General features: G+C 32.4%; 2 protein-coding genes across 2 annotated transcripts; one reads left to right on the plus strand and one right to left on the minus strand.

Moving 5' to 3' along the window:
• Positions 1–23: 23 nt before the first annotated feature.
• Positions 24–1,180, minus strand: LOC133195778 (serine protease 23-like). The gene has a single exon (XM_061331716.1). It carries the CDS (start codon positions 1,151–1,153, stop codon positions 92–94), a length of 1,062 nt encoding a protein of 353 aa, XP_061187700.1. The 5' UTR covers positions 1,154–1,180; the 3' UTR covers positions 24–91.
• A 13,676-nt stretch (positions 1,181–14,856) lies between these two features.
• On the plus strand, positions 14,857–16,755 carry LOC133194721 (E3 ubiquitin-protein ligase MARCHF8-like). The gene is made up of 4 exons (XM_061330626.1): positions 14,857–14,954; positions 15,090–15,240; positions 15,864–16,033; positions 16,143–16,755. The coding sequence occupies exons 1-4, from the start codon at positions 14,880–14,882 to the stop codon at positions 16,500–16,502; spliced, it is 756 nt and encodes a 251-aa protein (XP_061186610.1). The 5' UTR covers positions 14,857–14,879; the 3' UTR covers positions 16,503–16,755.
• Positions 16,756–22,730: the final 5,975 nt, after the last annotated feature.

Raw genomic sequence — 22,730 nt, forward strand, 5'->3', positions numbered from 1 at the left:
TACCATGTAAATAAAATAAAAGCAGGAGTAAACAATATTTATTTTTGATTTGCAACACTTGTAATATTGTACATCAGAGTGAGTGACTCCATCAACCTTTGTACAATCTAGATGTATGAAGTAGAGATTCGTTTTGGGGGCAGATCTTGTATGTTTTCCCTTCAGGGTGAATCATTGTACATATGTCGCTGATCTTGTCTTTTGTTAGCAGACTAAATGATGTGTAATGTTTTTCCGGCAAAACACTGGACAGAACACCAATGATTTTATACGTATTGCCATGGCGATTGTCTTGCGCCAGAATCGTGGCACCCGAGTTGCCACGTGCCGAATCACATTTATTTAGAAGAACATTTTGATTAAACAACGGAAAACTATTCCACCCATTGCACTCCGATTTCCACATCAAATTTTCGTTGTTTGGAAAAGCAAAGAAACAGAGTTTTTCAGAATAAATACTGAATTTCACAGTGCCTAATGGCGAAAAGTCATGACGCCCGAAGACGCTAATATCCAATCGTATGACGGCGTAATCAAACACTACGCGTCGTGCGTCAGACACGCCCTCTGCTTTTTGCCAATCAAAGGGCACGATGATTTCTTTGGCATAGTAAAGCCTATACCCCATTTTGTGTGGAATTAGAATTTTGAGCAGTTCCATCCTTTCATGAAATTTAGTCCCATCATGAACGCAGTGAGCTGCGGTGAGGATATAGGATGGTGTCAGAAGAGTTCCGGTACAACCAGACGACAGTTTGACGACATTAAAATACGGATACTGACCAAGTTTATAATTTTCCACTAAACTTCTGTCGTCACTTCCGTATACAAACTCGCTTTTCTTGGGTTCTCTCTTGTAGGTTTTCAAAATATTGTCTTGCGAGGCTTGTGTATTTTTTAAATAAGACTTTCTGAAGAATACACGTTCATTTTCGTGTTTTCTTGAAGCAACAGACGGGAGTATCTTGACAGTATACACTTGCTGTGATGGTAAGATTAGAAGAAGGTGCTCTGTTCCTAGATCGAGTGGTCTCATGGTGTCATTTAGCAGAAAAGAGTCGTTATGAACACGAGGCTGATTTTCACCAGCATGAGTACATACATAGATTGTATGGAGAACACAGAAGTACAGTAATAACGTCACCTCTTCCATTAGCTTAGAACTGGACTCATCCACCTCATGACTGAAAAAAGAGGAAATGTTAACAACTTCATTAATAGTCGACTACAGTAAACTTGATTCCTCATGTTCCAGAAGTATTCCCATTTCTGTAAAACGTAACAATAGTCTTTATCACAAAATTGGGATGGTATAAAAAGAAAAAAATGAAAAAAAAAAAAAAAACCTCAATACTACAAGTCTTGAGCGTTAAAATTTATATGTCATCATCTCATGAAATATGAATATCTCAAAGTTCAGACAAGGTTGAACTTAACATCTAGGTTTTAAGTATCACGTAAAATTAATACATTTATAAAGCAATTTACACTTGTCCTTCTGGGACTTGCATAGTATCGGTGAAAAATCCGTTTTCACGTTATGACGTAATTAGATGGAAATGGGATAAATCCATACTTTCGCCCGAGTCCCTATGAGTAAAATATAGGCCAAATATAGCACCCATTGCATGCATCAGAAAAAAAAGAACATTCAAAATGATGTACACATTAGGATTGTATACAGTTTATGCTTATAAGCTCAAAATTATTCTAAACGACACTCACTTAGCCTTAAAATCAATTTCCGATGCAGCCTTTGGCTCTTACACTAGACAGTGCATTCAGATATTTGAGGTGTAAGTATGTTTCGGATATAGATCTAATGAAATAATTAAGCTAGAAGCATGCTAATGGTGTACTAAAACCGAGTCATTGAATCGTAAGATGTAGGTCAGACGCAGCATTCGCTGCCTTCACCGGCACACGTATCAAGTGATTAGATGCCTAAATGGTAAGCCTAAATGATGACCAGAAATTTGTGAAGCGTTCAAAGCATGTGTCAAACTAAGCATAGATGCAACATACTGCGCAATATACTCGATTTTGGTTTAGATACCACTTGTATTAGATGTGCAACGTATATCAGAGCAAGTGGCACCATTGGAACCTAAAATATTGCTAGGTGCAGCATTCGGAGCATGCATCGATGAAGATAACCTGCGATCTATGTTTGAATAAACTTAAGATAAACCAGAAATAGACTTTAATGCTTTGATAACCTTTGCTTAACCTGTCACTGGAGCATAAAAATTTACTCATTTGGGACAACCTGATTGTGTATCACACGGCTAATCATATCTGCAAATACAGGGATCTAAGGGTTCTAACAGTCCTACATACACGTGACCTTGGAATGTCTGTTTATAAAAACAAACTTTCCGACATCCATGTTGGAAGCTGGTAAAACACACATATCGAAGGGAATACACATACGGAGAAATTTGAGTAAAAAAAAATTATATCGAATGTGAAAGAGGTCAATATATGTATATAATAAGAGGCCTATGGGCCACATCGCAAAATATTGTTGTTGTTTTTTTTTTTTTTTTTTTTTTTTTTTTTTTTTGGTCTTTTGTTTGTTTGTTTGTTTTTTTTTTTTTTTGTTTGTTTGTATCAAAAAAATAATAAGATCGGCACTTAACTGAATTTGGACAAAATTTATAGCGCTAACCAGCAAGAGATTTTTGCGATAAATACTCGTGAAGCGATCACCCGTCCAAGCTAATCCTGTTCGCTGTAGCTTAACCTATATGAAATGGTAGCTACGTGTATAGAAGATTCTACCGCGTCAAAAGATAAGCTAGCTTACTAGCAAAGAGTAAGTTCCCTAGATAATGTCAGCTACATTTCTCTCTAAAGCCAAGTAAAGTAAACAGATAAATAAAAATACCCTTTTATTTGTTAGTGAGTTAATTATATAAAACTAAGTTGCTACATGCAAATATATTGAAAATGAAATTTGTACAAACATTAACTTTTAAACTTTTTACCGATATGTTTGTTTTCATATTTCCTTCATTATTAAGAGAGAGAGAGAGAGAGGTCCCAATAATTGATTTAATAAATTTACAATGAGACATTTGTTATATGAATGCTCATCTCTTATTTAATTTACAAGTTACTAAAACATTGTCATTCCTCAAAATTATTTTTTCTGTTAAATAAACATAGTCTGTAATGTTACAATATTTAAAAATTGTCTTAAAAATCTCCTATTAAGTCTATCTTAGTAAGGACATTTTTAAGAAAGCTTTTATCTCTTTCTTAAGAACTCTCTTAGGACCATCGTAAGTTTTGTCCTAATACGCCTCTAAGTCAAGTCTTAGGACTATTCTTATGACACTTTAGATAGCATGATCACTGGTTTAGAAACCACGTTGGATAAGCCAAGAAATGACCCAAACACAGAGATTTCCGGGATCCGTGTTTTTAGACGGACAGACAGACGAAATGTTGTTGATTCCACTATAACTCCCTTCCCCTACGTTTCTTTGAGGGGGGAAAATAAAACATGAAAACCCTAATAATTGTTAGAATCTGAGAAATTATCAGGGGTGGGTTACTCTGTTGAATTTTTTTTTTTTTGGCTGCCTTTGATTATAAAAACAGGCTCAGTACACTGGTAAAGTACAGGTAGATACAGGTAAATTCTAAGCAGAAAGCATTCTAGGTTATCAAAACACAATTCACACTTATTGTTTTTTTTTTACCTTGAATTTTACATATGTACAATACATTTGCAAAAGAGAAACACACCCTAAGAGTCTCTCCTACAATCGACGTGCGTTTCAGAGATGTTAATCCTGTTTATATCACTATACCACCTCCACTGTTTACCAGAAACTATATTTATGTCAGTTGTTTAAATCTGGCATATGGCATCATATACCACATTAAGTTTGATCTAAAAGCTTCAGAGAAAAGGGAATTTCGAGCGGCTTAAAGCATCATTGCTATACATAGATTGACGTTTTACTGGAAGAAACTAAAATCCTGTTAATTAAAAAAAAAACAAAGCATTTTTGCGTCATAAACCTCCAGACGAAAGGTCTTGTCATATGAATGTACAATTGAACTAAAAAAAAAAGAATCTTAAAATATAAATGTGCGACAGTTGTACAATCTTTGATATAACTACGACAGTTGTACTTTCTTTGATATAACTACACGACAGTTGTACAATCTTTGATATAACTACGACAGTTGTACTTTCTTTGATATAACTACACGACAGTTGTACAATCTTTGATATAACTGCACGACAGTTGTAAATCCAATGTTATATTAACTGTACGACAGTTCTAAAGGCTACGACAGTTGTACAATCTTTGATATAACTACGACAGTTGTACTTTCTTTGATATAACTACACGACAGTTGTACAATCTTTGATATAACTGCACGACAGTTGTACAATCTTTGATATAACTGCACGACAGTTGTACAATCTTTGATATAACTACGACAGTTGTACTTTCTTTGATATAACTACACGACAGTTGTACAATCTTTGATATAACTGCACGACAGTTGTAAATCCAATGTTATATTAACTGTACGACAGTTCTAAAGGCTACGACAGTTGTACAATCTTTGATATAACTACGACAGTTGTACTTTCTTTGATATAACTACACGACAGTTGTACAATCTTTGATATAACTGCACGACAGTTGTACAATCTTTGATATAACTGCACGACAGTTGTACAATCTTTGATATAACTACACGACAGTTGTACAATCTTTGATATAACTTCGACAGTTGTACAATCTTTGATATAACTACGACAGTTGTACAATCTTTGATATAACTTCGACAGTTGTACAATCTTTGATATAACTACGACAGTTGTACAATCTTTGATATAACTACACGACAGTTGTACAATCTTTGATATAACTACACGACAGTTGTACAATCTTTGATATAACTGCACGACAGTTGTACAATCTTTGATATAACTACACGACAGTTGTACAATCTTTGATATAACTTCGACAGTTGTACTTTCTTTGATATAACTACACGACAGTTGTACAATCTTTGATATAACTTCGACAGTTGTACAATCTTTGATATAACTACGACAGTTGTACAATCTTTGATATAACTTCGACAGTTGTACAATCTTTGATATAACTACGACAGTTGTACAATCTTTGATATAACTACACGACAGTTGTACAATCTTTGATATAACTACACGACAGTTGTACAATCTTTGATATAACTGCACGACAGTTGTACAATCTTTGATATAACTACACGACAGTTGTACAATCTTTGATATAACTTCGACAGTTGTACTTTCTTTGATATAACTACACGACAGTTGTACAATCTTTGATATAACTTCGACAGTTGTACAATCTTTGATATAACTACACGACAGTTGTACAATCTTTGATATAACTTCGACAGTTGTACAATCTTTGATATAACTAAGACAGTTGTACAATCTTTGATATAACTGTACGAAAGTGTACTTTCTTTGATATAACTGTGCGATAGTTGTAAAGTCTTTGTTATAACTGTACGATAGTTTTAAAGTCTACGACAGTTGGACTGTGTATGATATAATTATATTACAGTCGATTGTTTCTGTATAGTTTTTCGACAGTTTAACTGTCTTTTACTTTGGAAATACTTTTCAAACTTTAATGGGGTCAACAACTGAATGAAATAAAATACATGCTTCACTGTTAAGTCGAATTTTTAAAATGAAATTTAATCTCGCTTCCATTATTGCGAAGACTAGAAGATCGTTCTTTCTTTTAACAAAGATACATCGTCCCTCATTTGTCCTCTAATGAAAACAGGTAGATTGTGATATAACATGTAATGTTCTTTATGATAACAGTAGTATCATATGAGATTGAACAGATAGAATTTGGTATTTTATTAAAAATGTTTTGTATGTAGATAATACAGTTTTAATCTCGGAATCAACTGAAGATTTTCAGAACTGAACAGTTTTTGAAACTTGAGATTAATTTTTGGGGGAAAATAAATTAATGATTTTTGAAAGGATTTTTTTTTCAAATTAAAATACGTAACAAGGAAACTGAAATATTGTTAAACAAATATCTTGGAGTAATAGTTTCATTATCTGGTTCATTTATTAAGACAAAACAGTGTGCAACCGAACGAGTGGCTGAACCTATACATGTATATATTATATTTTTTTAAAAAATCGCACCTTTCTTTAGCTATAGATTATCAATTATATTTAATTGACAAGCTATTAGAAGTCTTCTCCATATTTTATATGGTGGAGAGGTATGGAATTCCGGAAATGTTGAATGGAAAAGGTGAGGATAACGAACAGTGATCAATCTAAAAACCAGAGGTGGGATCAGGTGTCCATGAGAAGTAAACATCCCTTGTCGACTGGTCACGCCCGCCTCGAGCCCTATTTATTGATCAGTCAAATTTTATATGAAAACAAAGGTCTTATAAAATTAAGTCCCAATCATAGGTTATATTTGCTAACAAGTTCATTATAACGACCATATAATTTGAAATAATAGAAAGGGTACATCAAAAATTCTGTACACTGCTTTTTCATCTAAAATTAAGGACATACGCAACGTACCTTACCTACTGATAATTTTTCAAGATATTCTTAATTTATGATTATAGTGCCATCAGATGTTCGTAGACAAAAAATCAGCATGCATTACCAGGGGTTTTAAAAAGATATCAATTGATGAAAATTCTTGTATAATTCAAAGAAAAATATACAAAAAATACTAAACATATATTCTAGATGTTTTGTTTATCCAAACTTGTTTTAGAAGAAGTGTACAACAGCATATATAGACATTAAATTGTAGCACACGGTTCCTTTAAGTATTGGAACTCTTCAACTCCAGGGGAAAAGACAATAAAGTTCAAACTACGTTGCGTATGTCCTTAAGCACTCCCAATTTCATGATTTATGGTTAAATGGGGGAGAATGACTTTAATTGTACACATCAGAACAAAAAATACTGGTCCAAATTTTTACATGGAAAACTAATAATTTTTGTATACTATTTAAATCAATCAATGCTAAATTTATCACTGGTGATGAATTTGTTTAAAGAATTTGAAATCAGATTTAAGTGATTAGTAGATAAAGTAATATGTATAATCAGAACCAAATATTCAATAGTACTTGACTATTAAAAGTTTAAAACAAAAATCATTAAATCATTTTGAACAAACATAGGAATCAAACTGCAACAATTCTTTATGAGGTGTCACACATAACCTGTTTACGAATTTAATTTTGGATGTCAATGTACCTTTAGTAATCATTGAAGAAGCAAACTTGAGCTAGATTTAGAATCACCAACCTTATCTTGATAAAACACATGCTATTAACCACAAATATTGTGAATTTTTGTTTTCGTTTAACTATTTTAAAAGTGTGTGACACCCCCCCCCCCCTAATAAATCCAGGATCCGCCCCTGAGAAGATAACTGTAGTCTGGTGAGGGGTGTGATCTAAAAGGCCTCCTTTCTGTAATATACAGTCTAAAACTGATTTAGAAAATGATTGAAATGAACTGGAGAATCAAATTTCGAAACAAATAAAAATTCTTGCATGCAGTACCGTTCATTTGTTGATAATATGAAATGTCGATTTAATTCAAAACGTGACGATATATGATGGTTTTAGATTTTCACTCTGATACGTGTTTGCAATCCAAGAAGACATGTATCACAAACTATCAGATATATTAAAATGCATGTACTTTCTGATAATTAAACCGAAGTCTTGATGAAAAATAGGCGATGTACACGTTTTTATGTCTCGAATGAACCTGCGATTTCAAACTGAAAAAAAAAATCTGAAAACTATCATGTAAAAAAAAAAATCCAGTTGTTCGTAAAATGCCAAAATTGATACAAACGCGTAATTCATGGTAGTTTACTACTAAGAAAATAAAAAGAATAATGCGTCGAGCAAAATATTTATATTTTATAAACTTCATGAAATAAATCGTATTCATGTATTATTATATATATTGTTGATATTGCGATCGACAATTGTGCTCATATCTGAACAAAAATGGATTTCAAATGATTATTTCACATGCATTTTTTTCTAGAGATGGGAATTAAAGTAGCTATTTTATAACACCAATTACAACCAATTTCTGAATCATACATGATTTTGATTGAGTTAACATTTGTGAGTTATTTTATTATAGAGATGAAAATGATTAATAAATCAATGGTGTTTTCTATAATTGCAGTAAATACTGTAAAGAATCTCGTTGTTGGAACAAGAAGTTGAAACCTGTAGAGAGTTGTCAAAATCCGGAAAAAATGACATCAAAAAGTACACGTACACAAATTCTTATCCAATCATTTTTTAATGATATAAGTATTGAGGTATTTCACTCACGACACTGGTTATATCTAGGAATTTTTTTTAGAAGTATCGATGTATTTCAGTTATATTTTATGCTATTTTTATATTTCATTGAGAAAGTTCTAATAATTTTTGTACCACAACTCAAAACAACAAAAAATGGCAGTAAAAATTACGAAAAAGAAGCACGTGAAGGTTTAAAATGATATGCAGTTTGACTGAAAATGAGTGCCGAAATGTAACGTCATAACGAGATGGGTAACATTCTTGTCATGGAGCGATAGACAAAACCTAACGTTGTGTTTATCTTAATATTCTAGAAAGTATTTTATATAATCGAATGAAATTTTAAGGCAAAAATCAAAATAGATACAGTTATTAGTATGTTATTTTTTTTTTAATAAAATTTGATTGTTATAGATTTTATGGAACTTACGTATGTCATTATTTTTGGATCAAGCCTTGTATACATGATCATAACTTCAAGAAAATAACAAAATCCATTATAAAGTTATGTGAAGGAAAACTTCAAATCAATTATTTCTTTTATTAAAATTCCTATTATCTCAAAAGAATTTTGTTCAATATAAAACAGAACGAAGTCTTCAGATATAAAATCAATTAAACTTTTAATATTGAAGTTCATTTCAAAGAAAGAACTAAGTTAACTATCGATTCTTATCACCGCTTCCTTACAAGTGATATGCCTAATCCTTAAAAAGTAAATCTCGGAGAAATGTTTAAGACATGAATATTCGCCGATATACATCAAATATAACAGAAATATTAATGAGTTTCTTACTTACCATCTGTAGGCCATGCTTTCATGTCCGTGTCCGATCTGACTTTTATAGTACCAATGTGTCGCCCCCGCAGCACTAAGTAATAGGAGCTCCTACTGAATGGACACCGGAGAGGGAGGGAGAAGATGATAATAATTAACTAAAGTGCTCTGAACCATCCTCATACAACATTGATAAGATTCATTCAATCAAACACGGGGAATAATAATTTAATTGCTTAAATCTTACAGTTTTCTAACCAAACTATCCAGCAAAAATAAGCACATTGAGTTTTCAAGCCAGTTTTCGAAGGAGAAGATTAGTTCTAAATATTTACTGAAATGTTTATGCTAATTTGTAATCAATCGTTCATTTCAAAAAAGATACTATCCTTGAAAATAGCTAAAAGTTTATCATCTAATCCTGCGTTTTTAACGACAGGAAATTAAAAGCATATAGTTTGAATCAGACAACAGGAAATTTCTGAGCACAGTTTATTTCAAGTGCTTGCTTTCTTACATGACTCAAATAAAACTGATGTTTCAAAAAATAATTATGATAAACAGGCGCGGATCCAGGATTTTTTTTCCAGGGGGGGGGGGGGGCACCCCAGTCAAAGAAAAATTCAATCCAGAAATTTCTTGACAACCAAAAAAAAAAAAAGAAAAAGAAAAGAAAAAAAAAACTTTTAAACTCCTTTCCCAAACGTATCAAACCTAGACAATTTCTTGAGAAGCAGAAAAAAAACAAAGAACAACGTAAAATACATTCCCAAACGTAAAAAAAAATGGGGGGGGGGGTTTCCAAAGTCATTTTTTATTTGCCTCAGTATATACTTTTAATAACTCTGCAAATTCCAGGGGGGTCCGGACCCCAAGCCCCCCTCTAGATCCGCGCATGATAACAAAAAGTAAAAAAAAAACAAAAAAAAAAACTTTTTAAGTTTAAAGTACATTTTATCGTTTATCATTTTGACAGTAACTTCCAATGAAAATCACAGTCACAGGGATGAATCCAGGATTTCCATTGCAAAAAAGGGGTGGGGTGATTTCTTTATGAAATTGCACATTTTAATATAAAATCAATTCGTTTTGATAAGCAGTATTATTTATATATTAGCTAAAAATGTATTTCCTATATTGCCTCCACGATAAAATTTTGGGTATTTAGGCACGTATTTAAATTAAGAAGAATTAAACGGTTTTATAGAACTGTAGAAATTTTATACGCTAGAACATACAAGAAGAACACTTCGGAGCGGCAAAAATGTTACAATTCTTCCATGATATATCCGCGTCTTTGGCAAATAAGGTGTCGGGGGTGGGGTGGGGCTGGCCCCTCTTAATATACCCCTGTATCAATTATATTCAATGATATTAAACACTGGGATATTATTAAATGTTATTGATATCCACACAAGTATCCGGCAAATATTTGATTTTAAGGTTCTGCAGTCCTCTGTTCATTTAATGATAAAGATTTTTTCAAAAAGAAAATCTAATTCATAATTACTAGTAAATTGCGCACAAATTCAGCATACCTTGTGGGGCAGAAATGGCCTTTTCACTTAAACTGTTTTTTAATAAGGTTTCAAGTTTTTACTTATGGCAAAGGAATGCTAAGTTTAACACATTGTGAATTATTTCTCTATCACTAATCAGAGGGCCAGGGAGTCTTAAAGATGCAAATATCTTCTTCTTTTTTTTAAATTGGGTTAACAACTCCAAAGCGTTTTGCAGTTTATTGGGCCAAACCCCTTCTAATATTTTTATATACAAGTGTTATGAAAATTGCATGGGCAAAATAAAACCAAGCTACTGATACATGAAGAATGAATATTTCTTTTGGTGCTCACCGAGTTTGAAAGATTTTTTGATTAAAATACTGAGGTTGAAACTGATCATCTGTAAGTTGCCTTGACACACGAATGTTGCTCAGTGTTTATTGTGAGAGAAATGCAGATAAAATAGAAGAAAATTCAATAAAATTAACCTTGTGACCTTTATTAACGTTGATACATGGGTCACATGATATTTTATTAATGATATTTATGAATGGATCCAGAGGATGGGCCGTCCCTAGCGATACTATCATTGTTCTGGCGCGTGAATGTCCTGCGATAGAGCCCTAACTTAGCCGGAAATTTCATTCATAAAATGATGTCAATTCATCTACTACAAGGGTTTCCATTACACTATAAGTTCGTGGCGGACTTTCTTCGTACTAAACGATGATTAATTGAGACATTACAGCACAAAATACCAAGGCTGTATCTAGTGAATGGAAAACATCTTTTCTTCTTCAGAGCTAACGGGAAAAATTGCTTCTAATGAAATCGAGCGCAAAAAATAATGAAAATTAATACGCGCTGTCAAGTTCAATATTCTATCTGATCTACTTGTAGTAATCTTAACCGTGTAATAGACTGTAGCTTATCTATCATTTCTTAAACAAAAACCCCATAATACGAATCACGTAGAAAGGACAAGAGTTTTTTCATGACGTCCAAATTAAATCTAACATAAAAATTGCATTTTATATATAAAACGTACAAAAAGATGAAAGAATAAATTTAAAAAAACATGAATAAATAGATAAGAGATCAAAATGCTACCAGCTTTAACGTAAGTTTTAAATTGATTTTTTCCTCCTAGTGCATCGAGTCATAAATCGGTTACTCTGTGATTTGGCATAGTGCGGTGCAAAAAATAATCATTCAACCTTTTGTCCCTTACATTCACTGAGAGTGGGGGGGGGGGGGGTATTAATTTGGATCTGTCTGTCCGTCCGTCTGTATGTCTATAACACGTTCGTTTCCGGACGATATCTCAAGAAGCCTTTAAGCTTTTGCAATGAAAGAAAGAGGGCGTAAAAGGCGAGGACAATCCCCCACTCTGGGACAATATATTTCTCAATTTTCAAAGTTCATTAAAAAATTATATTTTTCTAAAATTGTGTTCTCATTAATGTCATCTTCAATTCATTTAATTCAATTTTTTCATTGAACGACTTTTTGATTGAAAAGGATGACTGCACTTAACACCTGTTTTGGGGTCTTTTTCGGTTGCTTCTGTTGCTTTTATATCTAAACCTTATCTCACTTTTGTATGTTTATGAAAGAATACTGTCAATTTGGAACCACATTAAAATTTTAAAATGATTTTAGACTGTGATACAATAAAATGATTCAATGTTTTTTGTCCTTACTGCTTTCCAAATATAGTGAATTTACACTTATTGCCCTTGATTGAACATTAGGTATGCATGAGAGGTGGAGCTAACATTGTAAGAATAGGTCTAAAATTAGACTTGATTGTTTGGAAAAAAAGAACGTGATCATGCAGTCTTTCCAATCTCCCTCTACATTCTGTATGGCACAAATACACTTCTGACAAAGGTTTCAAAACGAAATTAACAATATGCCCACGTCAATGTAATTAAAGCAGATTTTATAATATCAATGCCAGATGACTTAACGTGTTCGAACACAATGTCCTAGTTAGCACAAAACATGCTACCTTACAAGTCACGTGACGGAATTTAGTATTCACAGAGTTACCTGAGGTAAGAAATCACGTGGTGAATTATAATATTCAACATGTCACAATCCTTGGTTACAACACAGAGAGCAAATGTAAGAAGAAGCAGTTTTTTTCTCTTTTTAACCATGAGCGCATGTTTGTCTATTAATCTCCTTTTGACTTATTATTATTTAGGCAAATATACAACTACTGTTAAACGTAGAACAATAGACAAACATGCGCTGACTATGTATAAAGTCAGTAAAAAAGTGGACGTCCTCATTATCGAACGGAGATTCAAGAAATTGTTTTGACCCCTGTCGTTGAAAACAGATTCGAACTTCGTAAATACACACTTTTATTAAACGTAGTTGCATAAAATTGTTGATTGGATGTTGACCATTCTTGCAATGAAAAGAAAAATGCTTGTTTTGAAAGTTTTTTTTGTCGCAAATTCCGCATGTCCTTAAGTGCAGTCATCCTTTGTTTTTAAAGTTGACAGTAAAGCATATTTAGTGGAAAATGGGTTTATTAGAGCCATAAAAAAATGATTTTTGAATATGAATGGATCTTTTTTTATATACCTTAAAACATTAGTGAAAAATAAATTATTTGTCAATAATTTATTGAACAAAATATAGGAAGCAAATATGTAAAAGAGTATATTGACAATATAATTTTTGAAAAATATAACTTTTCATGAACTTTTAGAATTGAATAATAGTCTTCTTTCATAGCGGGGGATCGTCCGCGCCTTGCACGCCTTCCTTCTTTTATATCACAACGCCATATGGCATAAGCAGACCCCTAATGATTTTGAGGTTAAAGGTTAGGGTCATAAATTTTGTATGTGTGTAACACTTTCGTTTCCAGACAATATCTCAAGAAGCTTTTGAACTTCTACTATGAATTTGGTCCCGCGCGCGTCCGCCCCTCTCAAAGTGTTCCCACCCCGCTGTTTTTTTTTGTTTGTTTTTTTTTTTTTTTGTTTTTTTTTTTTGGTTAATGTTTATATTAATCGAAAGTCAATTAAAAGTTTGTTGGCATCGATAACTGTCAAAGTTTTATAGCTACTCCCCGTTTGTATTAAAGGCTTATTAGACATTATGTGTTGTGTTAAATTTTGACAATAACGTGTCAAGAACGAAAAATTAGACGTTATAAAGACATCGGAAATCTGTGATATTTTCAGACAAAGCACACGTATTTGTTGGTCAAACGAAAAATATATATTTAGAAAAAGGCTAATGAGAAGCGGTAAGTAACAGGTAAAACACCAATTAATATGCAAAGTATTTGGATCCGCGCCCAATTTTATTTGTGGCGTGCACAGCGCTCTCGTAAAATCGTTATTACAGTGTGTCGATAAATATTTTATGTTAAAAAAGAATTTTCTGTATACATTTCAAAGAATAAGCAATTAAATTTATATATCCATATTGGCATTTACAGTGTGAAAATTTTGTTTAAGAAGATCGTTATATACACGTTTGCAGTAATAGAAAATAAAATCCACCCATCCGCCCCAATTTTTAAGCAAATTAGGATGAAAATCTAAACTTTAAATTTATGTGACCTTAAGACCAAAAGCTGAAAGGTCAAGGTTGACCTTTCTTCTTTCTCCATCTGCAATTTTTGTTTTCCATTTCTTCCGCCCTCTTCTTGTCTCCTTCAGTGTGGGACACAAATTCTCTATATTAGCTTATTGTAGTAGATGAGGTGATGCTAGATTTTTTTTTTGGGGGGGGGATTCTTCATTCATTTTTTCGAAGTGTTCTCTTATATTGAAAATAATCTTTCCTGTGCATAAAATTGATTTTCTATGGACATCAAATTCTTAGCTGACTTAGTGAGTTTTGTTTTTTGTTCTTTGTTCGTATATGACATGTAAAAAGGCGTAAACTTATGTAATTTTATAAATGCAATTGCATGGCAAATGCGTACTTTCTACGATACATTCTAACATAATTAGGGAAACCATCTCTATATAAGAAAAGAATAAGCAATTCAAAAAATAAATAAATAAATAAATAAATTTAATAAAAATGCGGGAAAAATCAAGCACCGGGCATAATTACACAAGTATTAACGCTACGCGGGAAACATTAACGTTGGCGTTTTTATTGTGACGTAAACAAGAGGAAACCTAAGCGTTGTAAACGTAAATACGAATATAAAATACATCACAGAACAATTGTTGGTTTAAAAATGGCTGAGCTCCCTCAATCCCAGGAAACAAACTGTTTAGAACAGAAATCCGAAGAAGGGGTCAAACTTTCGCAGGTACATTTTCAGTTTAGGCCTAGTTCAAAAGCTCTCGTCTCTCCGACCTGTGTGTCCTATGGTTTTTTTAATCGCTGTAAAGACGCTGGTGTTTCAGTAATCGATAATTGCACCATCAGTACTTGTGCTTTACAGATAAGACTAACATCGTCCTTGACCTCAGAAGATTCCGGTGCCGCACCCTCTCCTAACATATCAGACCATCAAGTCAATCTTGTCATCAATTCTTCCTCGTCCAGCAGCGAAAACGTTTGTAGAATTTGTCAGCTGGCCAAAAAGAATTCGGGTATTTCATACAGTTATAATTTTACCCTGTGTCTAAGAAAGACATTCAGATATTTAGGTAAAATTACTATAAAGTGAACATGGAGTGAAAATTTTGTAGCCATCATATTTGCTGTATCAGAGCTGATTGTTCTTGAACCAAACTTCCAAAAAACGTGGAAATTTGTAATTAAAATATTTACAATCATATACAATGGTAGCTACAGAACTGTAGCGTTATGGTTTTATATATAATGGTCAAAGACTAATATTTAAAACTATAACGCAACAGTTCTGCAGTTAATACAATAAAAAATTAAACGAACTGACCACAGGATTGACTCTAAAGAAGAATCACAACTCTTACTTGAATTTCTGGAAAAAATTCATCTATGGGGACATCACTGGTACATCTTGATTTCGAAGTATTTACCACTGTTTCTGGGGAAAAAAACAAGTTAAAAAAACATAAAAATTTTCTCATACATAAAAGAATGTGAGAAACAAAAACACTTTCTGCTGGAAAATGATTAATAAGAACTTACGGCTTATATTATATGAAGCTGTGCCTTTTTTATGGATAAATTAAACACCGTCGAAACTGTAAAAATTAATAATCACAAATTCTTTTACAAAAAATTTCAGATGAGGATTTGCGGTCTACAGAGTGCGATTGTCGTGGTCAGTTGTCCAAAGTTCATCATTCCTGCCTAAGGGAATGGGTACGATACAAAGGTTCAACTAAATGTGAAATATGTAATGGTCATTTTGCCTGTGTCACACCGCCTGTACATCCAGGCATACTTCAGCTAGAGGTAAATATCGGTTAATAATTAACCTTTTCATTTATAACGTTTAAGCACTCGCTACGAATTCATCTAATTAGATTTCTTCTACTAGTTTATATAGATATTTCTTTTAAAGGCTTTACATCAACTTGCCTGGCACCTAGAAAGGAATCGCCCCTTCAGTAGACGCAAGAGAGCCATCCTTGGAGCTGCCGTGCTCTTTCTAGTGGTAGTGACCAGTGTGACGTCACTGCTGACCGTCAGTGCAGACAGAGAATACGAGAAAGCTGCCAAAGACCCATGGAGCTCACAAAAACGAATGGATGAATCTAATATAATTTTCTCTGTTTGCATCGCCTTTGCGTTTTTCTGCGCCACTCTGACTGTTGGACTTGTGATGATTTGGTTTGGGGTGGAGTGCTGTTTTGCCATGCATCGTCGAGGAATTCTAAGAAGAGCATCAAGAAGATTACTACGAAACGAAAATAGAGCTTGATTATATCAATAATTATCATTCAAAAAGAATGAATTCAAACTTATGTATAAAACTGAACAACTCAAATGGCTTCTACAGAATATACGAGTATATAGCTTATACGAGTAGTGTAGTGTACCGAGACATGGGCTGACAGTGCCATTAAGACATATAGTATGACGTACCTGCTAACAAATGATAAGCATTATTCTCAGAAACTATCGTAAAATGAAAATATCGATCGGCTAAGGAAATAAATTCCATTTCAAAATCATATGCCCAAGTGGCACTAAATAATTATTTTTGGCACACCTGAGCCAAAGGCTCAAGTGAACTTTTCTGATCAAAGGGTGCCTGGTGTCCGTCTGTCTGTCTGTCCTTTGTCACATTTCAAATTCTCCACCAGAACTATAGAAGCAACTTAAACTAAACTTGCCACAACGCATCATTGGGTGAATGAAATTCAAATGAGTATTCGGTACATATACAATACAAATACATGAAGAAAAAAAAATGAATAAATATTTTAAAAAAAATAGAGTGGGAACTATATCAAGAAGAATAGAAAGCATCATTTTAAGATAAAGATACATAGTTTTTCAGGATTTTTTCGTTTTGAGTTGACATAAGTTCCATATTAAACGTTAGTTAATTACATTCAGTCTGTGAGGATAATACTCGCCATGGTAATTTGTTTTTCTTACATTAACGTAAGCTTTACATTCTAGGATATAATGAAATTCATCATTAATTTGAGCATTAATCTCGATCTACCCTACCTATACTGGATTCCTAAACTTCATAAAAATCCTTACAAAGAAATTAAGATACATTACCGGGTACAGCAGATGCTCTACCAAGCCCCTAACTTTACTCTTCACAAAAAATATTAACTGCAGTAGAGGAGAAAGAGGGTGTTGCAGTTCTTTTGTTATTTTCCCTAAGGTTGTAGCAATTTAAAAGAAAAATTTTAAATAACAGAAAACGGTCTTAATTTTTTTTTCAGATACAACGGTATATACAGCACAATGTAGAACAATATTTAGAAACTGCATATCGACTTCCAATTTGCCATTAATCGAGTGTAAATTAGTCACATACCAAAATAAGTCAAGTTTTCTGTTTTTCAAATGTAGGGAATCCCCATTGTTCTGTAAAATTGCCTCCTTGAAACAGAATGAATTTGATATACGCATAAAGAGACAGAATTTTTCTACAAAACTGCCATTTCCGATTTTTGTTTCAAAGAGGCATATTTTTGAAAATCACAAAAATCGAATAAAAATTATTATCCATCCGAAATGCAAAATGTGCACATAAAGTAGCACAATGTACCTCAGTGTCGTAGCTGGTCTAGTGGTAAAGCGTGTGGACTCTTTAGCGAACATTCTTTTTACCTGAGAATGGGTTCGAATCCTGGAATAGCTGGTGTATACATATTTTTTTTCCTTAAATAATGGAAGTACAATGTAAAATCTCTCTTGAGAGAAAAAGAGAGAGGGAGAGAATGTCAGAAAGTTAATGGGTAATATTTTAAATGCCTCCAGAATTAAATTGTTTTCCTTGATTTTGTGATCTAAAACTAATAAGACATACATTTTATGTTATTATTTATGGCGATGTCTTAAAAAATAAAGTACTATTATTTTAAATAATTTAATTTTTTCATACTCATTTCGTTTCCTTAATGTTCTGTTAAAGTCGGATCAATGAACAAGATAGGAAAAACTATGCATGAAATAAACGTAAAATGTAACTATATTTAGAGATAACTCTTCATGCGTCGTGGGTATTTAAATGTCCTTCTCGATATATAGGGAATAATCGCGAGTTTCTGCAACACCCTCTTTCAGACACACCGTGCTACAGCATATTCTAGAAGTGGTGTAAAATATGACTAAATGTATTGCATACACTTAAATATAAATTAAAAAGGGACTTGTTAATCAAAATATATCTATCATTTGTTCGACCAGTTGTAGAATATGGGGATGTGGTATGGGATAATTGCACTGAAGAACAATCCAAATTACTGGAAAGTGTTCAGGTGGAAGCTACAAGAATAATTACAGGCATTAGGTGCAATACATCCAAAACTAACCTATATAATGAGTTGGGATGGGAAACCTTAAGTTCAAGAAGGGAAAAGCATAAGCTCACACTGATGTATAAAATTCTTAATAACCTTACCCCTGATTACATGTATAATATGCTCGAAGGATGTATGCCAATTCAGCATAATTATAATTTACGCAACCCAAACTCATATCGTATCCCAATCACTCGAACAGTGTCTTACTATAATAGTTTTGTACCATCCACAATATCCTTATGGAATAATTTACCTGATGATTGTAGCACTTCCCCTACATTGCAAAATTTCAAAAAAAAAAAAAAAAAAAAAAAAAGATTAACCTATAGCTACACCAATCCCATCCAGAAAAATAAAGTCAAGTTGTACAATTATGGGAATAGAATTTGAAAATATACTACATTGCCAGTTGAGAAATAAAGGTAGTAACCTTAATGCTGATCTTTTTAAATACCACCTTAATGATTCACCAAAATGTACAAACTGTGGATATCAAACTGAAGATTCATAACATTTTTTCATGTATTGCCCACAATATGTTCTTCAAAGACAGATGCTGATTAAATATATGAATGAGAATGGCATACCAATTAATATAGATAATATACTATATGGTGCTGAATCCTTATGTTTAGAAGACAACATTTCATTTTTTGATCATGTACATACCTTTATAAGAAACTCAAAGAGGTTTTCACTGAAATCTTAGTTTAACATGATATGCTAGGAAGAATAATATCTCATTTTAGGTATGTTAAGGAAATTTTTCCACTCTGAGTCAACTTTATTTTGTTTTTTATGGTCTTTCTCTCTCTCTCTATTTACTCTCTCTCTCTCTCTCTCTCCCTCTCCGTGGATTCACTTTATACATGTACCAATTAATAATCTATTTTACATACTGCTTTTCAATGTTAAATGTACTTTATTATGTTTTTTCTCTTTGTTTTACTCTCTCTCTCTCACTCTCTGGATTCACCTTATACATGTACCAATTGATGATCTATTTTACATACTGCTTTTCAATGTTAAATGTACCAATAATTGTTATATGTACCTTGACTTATGGAGAGAACGTTTATAGGCATTATGCCTCCTGTTCAATCCATTTCATTTGTAATGAATAAATATATTTTAAACTAAGTGGTGTAAATCAAATATAGATTCCAAAAATTAACCCCAAAGAACTTTTGGAAAATTCAACATCACAAAATTTTTCAAAAGTCATTAACATCAAAACATATGAATTTTGTTCACTTTATACAACCATTCCTCACGATAAATTAAAAAAATTAGGCTTTTTGATATCAAAGGCAACTTCTTCAATAAAAATGGAACTTTTCCTATCTATTGATTGGTCATCAACAAAATTACTTCGTTATAAATCAGTCTGATTTTACAAATAAGTACTCTGAAGTTGATATTTATAGGATGCTGGAATTCGTCATTGACAATGTCTGGGTAGTCTTTGGAGACCAGGGGCCCGTTTTACAGAAGAACTTACGACTAAGACCACAATTTAATTCTGCTTATTATTTCTATTTAACATTAATTTGAAAACGGTTTTAGAAAGATATTTTTATTTTATCAATTTCAAACAGATTAATTAATTTTGCAAAATTTTACGATCTACTTAAGTTTTTGATCTTAGTCGTGTAAGTTCTTTTATAAAACGGACCCCAGGTCTTCCAACAAGCCGTTGGAATTTCAACTAATTGTGAACTAATTTCGAACTAATTGTGCTCCTTTATAAGCCGATCTGTTTTTATATTCCTACAAATCAAATTTTATTCAAAAACTTCTACATGAGAAGAAGAAAACACTTGCTGTGGACTTAAACTTGACATTCAGATATACCAACGACGTTTTATCAATTAACTTTTGTTACATCCATTTATATGTCGACTCGACATATCCCAGTGAACTTGAAATAAAAGACATCACAGAGTCTGCCACATCTGTTTTATATCTGGATGTTTTACTGACTATATGCGATAATGGCCAACTAACAACTAAACTGTGCAAAAAACGAGATGACCTCAGATTTTCCATCGTCATCTTTCATTATTTGTGTAGTAACATTCCGCTATCACCAGCATATGGTGTTTACGTCTCTCAACTTATTCGATACTAAAGAGCATGCTCTGAGTATGAACAGTTTTTAATTCGAGGCAGGCTACTGACAGATAAGTTGATGTTACAGGATTTCAACAACCTCGTTTTAAGTCAGTATTTCGTAAATTCTATGCTCCTTATAGTGACCTTGTTAGCAAATATATCATGTCAAATATCCTATATTTCATATCAACTGTTAAGCATTAGTTTCTATACTCATTGTCTGTAATTACTGTATTTGACTACGGAATGTTCCATCTACGACTACCTGATCAATACATAGGGCTCACGGCGGATGTGACCTTATCGACAGGGGATCCTTACTCCTCCTAGGCACCTGATCCCATGCACCTCTGGAATTTCCAAGGGTCCGTGTTTTATGCCCCCCCTCCCTTTTTTTGATCGATCAATGTTTGTTTTCTTCACCTTTTTCATTTCTTGAAAGTTCATTATACGTTATCATATTATATAGGGTAAATAACATCTAAAAATGGCTTGTTTTTGATACTTAGCCGATGTTTTGAAGTTTTATTCAATTTAAATTCATATACAAAACGCCGTGTTAATTAAGTAGCATATAATATCATCGAACAATAACTTTCAATTTCATTTCATGCTAATCATGTAAACATTGCGATATAAAGCAAGTTTATAGGAAATTAGATTTCTGTAATAAAATGTCTTTTTTTCTTTATATGGAGCACTTCAAACTGCCTTAGGAAGCAAGACTTTAAAATGTTTCACGAAAAGTTTTCAATTTCAAGCTTCATCTTGAGACTTATTCAAATATACGATAATTTCAATAGTCCTTAAACCTGGTTGAGCCATAAACATCCTCAGCTTGAAAATAAAATTACCGATGTGATACTCTAAAAACCGACATGAGAATCGTTGACTAGGTGCTACAGCTGTGATAGCACTACAAGAGAGACAAATGCAGAAAAGTGCTTGTTTATCTTCAAGAATTTAAAAGAAAAAAAATCTATGTAAACTAGAAAATAAACTGAATATATCGTCTGTAAACCATTTTGGTTCTATGAATTCATGCAATTCAATTGAATTCCCTGTTTTTATAATCATTTTTGTTCTTTTGTCGGAAAAAAAATATCCAGACTAAATATGTGTAGAGAGAGAAAGACAGAGAGAAGACACATTCACACATTTTACAGACAAAGGTTTAATCAAATTTTATTGGTAAATAAGATTCATATTATACAATTGCTAAAAAAAAATACAGCAAAATATATTTTATACTGAGTATTTCACATACATTGCATATCTTATAGGATTGATTTGTGTACATGTGCTTAAACTTAAATAAATATTAAAATAAATAACATTATATATATATATATATATATATATATATATATATATATATATATATATATATATATATATATATATATATATATATATATATATATATATATTCGACATACCCGCTTATGAGAAAAAAATCCACAAACAAATTTTTAACTACTCTAGATAAACACTAAAAAACGACAAAATAATTTTATGCCATTATACATCAATGAAAACAAAAACTCTTGCTAATCTAAGTGATGCTTGAAGTACACAGTTCTGTGTATTAATATGTTCTGATCCCTTATTTTTTCAGAGAGTTACAACTAATTTTATTAACCATGGTGTTATGAGGAGCAGGTGATATGTTGATCTATGTATATCACAGACACAAACAATATTCTATTTTTAATTATCAGTAGAAGTATAATAAAACGTATATTTTTCTTACCCTGATTAAACGTCGTGTCAGCAGTCGGAAAATGATTGCTTTTCATAACGACCTTAAATGAAATTTTTGTTTCATATTTTATAATTTATATTGGCATACAAGCAAGACCTGTAGTATACAAATGACCGTCAATACCATAATGATTTGGGATGGCAATTGAATATGATTGCCAATCGGTTAAACACAAGCCGTTCAGACTGATCAACCGGTTAATGGTATCAAAATACATGTACACATTTTCTTGACATATTTTTTTTTTTCAAGTAAGCTTTATTCATGTACAAAAAGA

This window comes from Saccostrea echinata, unplaced genomic scaffold (genome assembly GCF_033153115.1).
Source record: "Saccostrea echinata isolate AGI-Se365-2 ecotype Australia unplaced genomic scaffold, CSIRO_AGI_Sech_v1 ptg000029l, whole genome shotgun sequence".
NCBI lineage: Eukaryota > Metazoa > Mollusca > Bivalvia > Ostreida > Ostreidae > Saccostrea > Saccostrea echinata.